This window comes from Oncorhynchus nerka, linkage group LG22 (assembly GCF_034236695.1).
Source record: "Oncorhynchus nerka isolate Pitt River linkage group LG22, Oner_Uvic_2.0, whole genome shotgun sequence".
Classification (NCBI taxonomy): domain Eukaryota; kingdom Metazoa; phylum Chordata; class Actinopteri; order Salmoniformes; family Salmonidae; genus Oncorhynchus; species Oncorhynchus nerka.
Window position 1 is genome coordinate 83427480 of NC_088417.1, and position 6543 is coordinate 83434022.

The window sequence follows — 6543 nt, forward strand, 5'->3', positions numbered from 1 at the left end:
AATCTCGATCCATTCCTTAGAATAAAAATATATAATCAGTTGAGGTCCAGATTTGATAAAATGTAAAGTAATTGCTAGAAAATATTGTGGAAATTCAGCGTTTTATTAATTGTAGTATTAGAGTATACCACAGGGTGTCACTGGTGTCTTGCAATCCTTAAATCTAGTATAGGGCGCACTCTAGCCTAGACCTACTGAAAGAGCGGTGATACATATACCTTTTTTTTCTCCAATGCAGAATAATAATATTGACTTCCGTTGTTAAAGACTTTTAAGTCTTCAATAGCCGATTTATTTCATGGTTATTCGTGCATTGTATTTTCTCACTCTCAATTGATAGCCTATGCCCAGACAGCATATACCGATGCTTGAATTAAAATCAATACCAGACCGTTACCAATAAGCATTTGATAATAGTATAGCCGGTGAAACAATATCCCAATAAAGACATGTACCATTCTGTTGAGGATGTCATACAGAGACAAAAAGCACCCATATGTATTTATATTCAAATAGTTCAAGTCTTGAGTGTTCTCAATATTGATCTAATTAGGCTACAAAAGCACAAACACACGCATACAGACACGTGCTACATTTGAATCCAGGAGCACATAAATGACAACGTTTGGCCTACTATTTGGCTTTGTTGAATTTATAATAGATCATGGAGTATTACCCATATTTAGGTCTATCTATGGCTTAATGCAGAGCCATATATTTAGATACATGGCTAAATGCATATCTCAATAAACTATGCAGCTTCTTTATTCATTAAAATGTTATTTGTCACATGCGCTGAATACAACAGGTGTAGTAGACCTTACAGTGAAATGCTTTAGCCTACAATTCATGTGAATGAATATGGATGGATAAACTACATTTGGATCTAGTATTCTATGTCACATGATGAGCAACAAACTAAAACTGGACAGTTTTATCTCCATCTCTTCCTTCAAAGACTCAGTCATGGACACTCTTACTGACAGTTGTGTCTTCTTTTCGTGATGTATTGTTGTCTCTACCTTCTTGTTGTTGTCTGTGCCCAATAATGTTTGTACTATGTTGTGTTGCTACCATGTTGACGTAATGTTGCATTGCAACCATGCTGTGTTCTCGTGTGTTGCTGCCATGCTATGTTGTTGTCTTAAGTCTCTCTTTATGTAGTGTTGTGGTGTCTCTTGTCGTGATGTGTATTTTGTCCTATATTTGTATTCCTAGCTCCGTCCCGGCAGGAGGCCCTTTTGTTTTTTGGTAGGCCGTCGTTGTAAATAAAAATATGTTCCCTAGTTTAATAAATGTTTAAAATCAAATTAATTAATTAAATGAGCACATGCAGATGTCCCTTTATCTAAAAAATTGATGTAGAATGGACTCGATTGATTCGGTTCCTTTTGTGTTTAATAGCGGTTCGATTGCAACTGTTTGAACGTGCAAATCAAAGCTATGATGGCCAGCCAATGAGGACACACTCCTAAATCCTGTTGGCTCTTGCACTTCACACACTGCGTACGTCACCATCGGATTACCCAATCGCAACATAAACACCTCATCTACTTTCTGTTTACTCTCAAAGTTTTTACTTTTGCGGCGAAAGACACACGAAAGTGATGATAATGTTTTATTATCTTAAAGATCGTCTTATGCATCGGAATGAAATGGTAGCTTTTTATCTATAGATTTCAAACATTCAACAATATCAATTTCTCTAAAGCAGTCTGCTCAAATCAATGAGGACAACTTCGGAAATTCATCCTATTTGAACAACTTCATTCCCAAGATTTACAAGATTGAAGAAGCGGATCCCTGTAATAATATCTTTTGAATCTGCGAAATTAATCTGGGATTTCATTTTGCCATGTTTTAGTTTTAAAACAGGACATTTTCATTTTAGATAGACCATTTTTAAGGCGTGCACATTTTGAAGATTTGGGCTAATATAGGCCTACTACAAAGGAAACGTGTATTGTTTTGTCTGTTGGTCGATTTGAGCAAAATTTTGCATTATTAGGCGTCTTGAGAGGGTGAGCATTGAGGATATTTTTTTGACTAAACCATCACATTTACCTAGTCTCGGTTATGTTAGCAGTGGGGCAGATGGACGGGTCCCGACAGAGCGCTTTCCTCCTAAGCACCGCACCTTTAGCGGCTCTGCATAGCATGACGGAGATGAAGACCCCACTCTACCCAGCCTACACATTATCTTCCACCGGTCCGGCCTCTTCTACCTCACCTATTGCCACCTCTCCAAACCCCGGTGGCATCCCGATGTCCTCACCGGGGATCAAAACATCCTCCGGAATGTCATCTCTCGGATCGCTCCATCAATGCATTGCGCTAGGCACACCTCATGGAATAAACGACATCCTCAGTCGTCCTTCGGTCCTTGCCCCAGGAGCTGCTGCTGCCGTTGCTGCGTCCACTTCTGCCGGCATCTTGTCAGGACTGCCCCGCTTCAGTAGCTTGAGCCCCCCGCCACCCCCTGGACTCTACTTCAGCCCCAGTGCTGTGGCAGTGGCTCGCTACCCCAAGCCCTTGACAGACCTTCCAGGCAGGACCCCGATATTCTGGCCAGGAGTCATGCAAAGCCCACATTGGAGAGACGCCAGATTCGCATGTTCACCGCGTAAGTTACTAGTCCACGTTTTTTAGCTATCTGAACTTCAATTTATCGTATTTTGATGCATGATGTAGGCCTATAGCTGGAGGGGTTATTAATTATTCCCCAGTAACCTATGATATTTCATCCTAAAAACGGAAGCAGATCTGACTTGAATTTTTAGCTGCAATGTGAATTAAAATGGACTAACAAAGGCTTATTTTATAATAGCTCAAATTAAGTTGATTGTGATATTATAATGAGTATAGCCTAACAGTAGGCCCATCCCAACATCAAATACATGTTAATAGCCTAATATTGGCACTTTATATCAATGCATAACAATAGGCGACATTTCCTTTAATGAACTAGAAGCTTTATGTTTTACATTTTCAGATCAAAATTCTATACTGCTTGACAAAGATGGAAAAAGAAAGCACACACGTCCCACCTTCTCTGGACAGCAAATATTTGCCCTAGAAAAGACTTTTGAACAAACAAAATATCTGGCTGGACCGGAGCGAGCACGACTGGCCTACTCGCTGGGAATGACAGAGAGCCAAGTAAAGGTAAGACATATTCTGAAATAGTCTTTATAAAGTCCAATAAGATGTATAATATTGTTTAATAAGTAACCTAGTTAACCTCTCAATAAGGAGGAGCACAAAGGCCTCTTGCATAGTCTCTTCTACTCAATTAGAATTTGTCTCAAGCTTTCCATTAATGTGCCTCATGCATTTTAGACAGTAATGTTTCTTTCGTTTCAATATTCATAAATAGATAGATATCGCCTACACTTAAAGTCGAATAACAGTTGTTAAACAAATCTAAATTAAAATGACTGTATTGCTTTTAATAATACATCTTTAAAGATAATTCCCAAATAATTGTTGTCATATTCACAACTATAAATATTTCTAAAATATTAGTATGTATAACTAATAAATGAATAATACATTACACTATAATTTAACCAGACAATTTGTTAATTTATGTCATGGAAATGTGGAAATAATGGTAGCAAAGTCTTGCACAGCAGTATATAGAAAATGTGCATGTTTGCGAACAACATGGAAGGAGGCAAATTAAACCTATGTTTTCTCATTAGAAAAATATTGAGTCCCTTTTTCTGAATGCATTATTAGAATGACATATAACCTATTATCTGTTGACTTCACGTGACTTAGACGTATGCCCTTTTACTTTGGCAGGCCAAGGCTACATTAATTATTTGTAAATGCCTGGTTGTTAATCAATATCTTTGCAATAGAGTCATGTGTAATCATATTATTTGTTGATTTCATGTAATCAACGAATATGAACCTTTTAGGTGTGGTTTCAAAACCGAAGAACGAAATGGAGAAAACGCCACGCGGCTGAGATGGCTTCGGCAAAGAAGAAGCAGGATTCGGAGACGGAGAGGCTGAACGGGGCCTCGGAGAATGAAGAGGATGATGATGATTATAACAAGCCGTTGGACCCTAACTCAGACGACGAGAAAATAACACAATTACTGAAAAAACACAAACCAAACTCCTCACTCCTTATTAATACATCAGAAAACGACAGTTCGTAGACAGACACGGGGAAAAAATACGTTTGATGAAACATTTAATCGTGGAACTGGTGCAGGTTGTGTCCCTTTTTCCGTCAACATTTTTAAATGAATAAGTTTGCACGAGGACGGAGGATCAAAGGAATAGACGCAGTTGTGTAGTCTGGAACAGTGGCCAAAACATGGACACAATTTATAGAAGTTTGAACATTACGAAGATGATACTTACATGTAAATAGAAACGTGAGTTGTATTCAATAGAAATTATATTACTGTGAATATTTATGTGTAAAAAAACGTTTTTTTTTGTATAGAAAGCACTGCTGAGTCTCTTCCTCTTAGTTGTTCTGACGTCTGACATCGTTACAGCTTTGTCAATTGCAAAAAGCATAGCCTATATTTTCATGTTTAGTTTTGTTTTTGAAACTTGACATATACATTGCATTTCATAGTGAAGTAATAAGATCCACCTGTTTGTAGGGCCCAATTTTCAACCATTAGGGCTTCCAAAAAAATATCAGAACAAGCCTAACAGGTATCCCCATTGGTTCTGTGGACTATAAGAATCTTTTTTTAATATATATATTTACAAAATAAATGGAAATGAAATTAGCCACATATTTTAAGTGTAAAGAATACCGGTTGTGACGCAATTGAAGTACATTTGTAAAATAAATGCACATTGTGTGTTTCTCTAATGGTAAAATGGTTTCCCCTCACACTTTACTTAATTTATATAATATTTTAAGTTTGTAACAGTGATTGAATCCTGCAAAAATGTGTATCGCGGGTTCATATGTAATGCACTTTTTGAAAAAATAAAAGGTAAGATTAACGTTGCTTTACTCTGGATATACATACAACAATTCAATTGCGTTCTTGGCAGTAATCACCTGATGGAGGACATAAAGGGGGAAAGAAGCATAGGAGGAAGCTCAAGTATTTGATTTAATTTCGTTTTATTTTATCTACCTATCAATTTCTATTTGTGCACGCTATCGAAAGACACCTGAATGTATAATATGAATATGTAAATATATCATATTTGGAGATATGATGGTTACTATTCATCTTATTTGAGGGGTTATCTTTCTTAGCAGGGCGACGTAAAGTGGTTTTCTATTTGTTTATGCAAATATTTCATATGTCTGTATGATGATTATGATAATTATGATTATTATTGGTGATGATTACATTATGCCACTATTCCTTCCAAGACATGCGATGATATAGGAACATCTATTGTTGCCTATAACCAAGCTATAACAACAACAATAATGATTATTATTATTTATAATTATTAATATTTATAATAAACTATAATAGCATCCACTCTCCAGTGCTTTTATCAAAAAATATTCTGCCCACTTTCCCTAGATTACTGAATCACAAAATTGAATTTTGAATTTCCAATCGAATAAGTAAGCCTTGACCACAGAGGGTCTGACAAGTAGCCTATTGTCTTGCATTTACAGCATCGCATATCGTCGATATTAATGAATTCAAATGGTGTATCTCGCTGAAATTGTTCATTGTGTGATGGGGTGAAGATATATTCGATGGACAGAATGTGTTTCAACAGTCACAGTTAAAACATGGCCTGAAAAGTTCATAATTAATTTATCTGGCGCGGAATCTAGAAAATTCATTCTGCAGTGTCTGTGCGTCTACAGATTCGCGTGATTACATCAGCATGTTATTTAAAATTGGAAATCCCACAACCGATGTACAAACAGATCCAGTAAATATTTAATTGATCAGATGTGGATCGAAGATGCGGCTTTCGCCAGGCATAGGAGACTCACTGTTGGTAAATACTGGATTTAAGACTTTAGTGAGCGGAGTCTGTGAATAGTGTCATCAAAATGTGGTCTTTATGATAGGTCTAGAGACAAATGCTAATTTCTAAATCTAATCTGCAGTTGTATTGCACATTTGCAATATAGTAGGCCTAATAGCAGGCCTACATCTATACAATGACAAGTTTGAGAAGAAAAAAAAGTCAGTTCATGAAACTGAAAGAGTACAACGATTTCTCAGATAGATATGATTTCGAATGCAGAAATGATTAGTTGCTCCAACGTAAGCCTCTACGAAGTACTTGCTACCAGACAGAAGGACCTGTAGTTTATGGATGATACAGTACACTACTGAGGGCAGTCACGCAGTAAAAGGCATGTAGACTTGAAATATAGGCCTATGCGCACCAGTAGAATCTGCTATTTGTATCATCACTTTATTCCGGGTAGGCCTTCATTGACTTTCCTAGTTAAATAAAGATAATAATAAAGAAATATATATATATATATTCCTAATAGGCTACTTGAGGCAGAATGTCAGATCAACATAGATGTATTGAAATCCTGCAGTTGTGCTACATCTTCAAGAGAAC

The 6543-nt window shown here is 36.8% G+C and overlaps 1 protein-coding gene across 1 annotated transcript; it reads left to right on the plus strand.

Moving 5' to 3' along the window:
* The first annotated feature begins 1601 nt into the window (after positions 1-1601).
* Positions 1602-5138, plus strand: LOC115104738 (homeobox protein Nkx-6.1-like). Its single transcript, XM_029626090.2, has 3 exons — positions 1602-2623; positions 2993-3165; positions 3927-5138. The coding sequence occupies exons 1-3, from the start codon at positions 2077-2079 to the stop codon at positions 4170-4172; spliced, it is 966 nt and encodes a 321-aa protein (XP_029481950.1). The 5' UTR covers positions 1602-2076; the 3' UTR covers positions 4173-5138.
* Positions 5139-6543: the final 1405 nt, after the last annotated feature.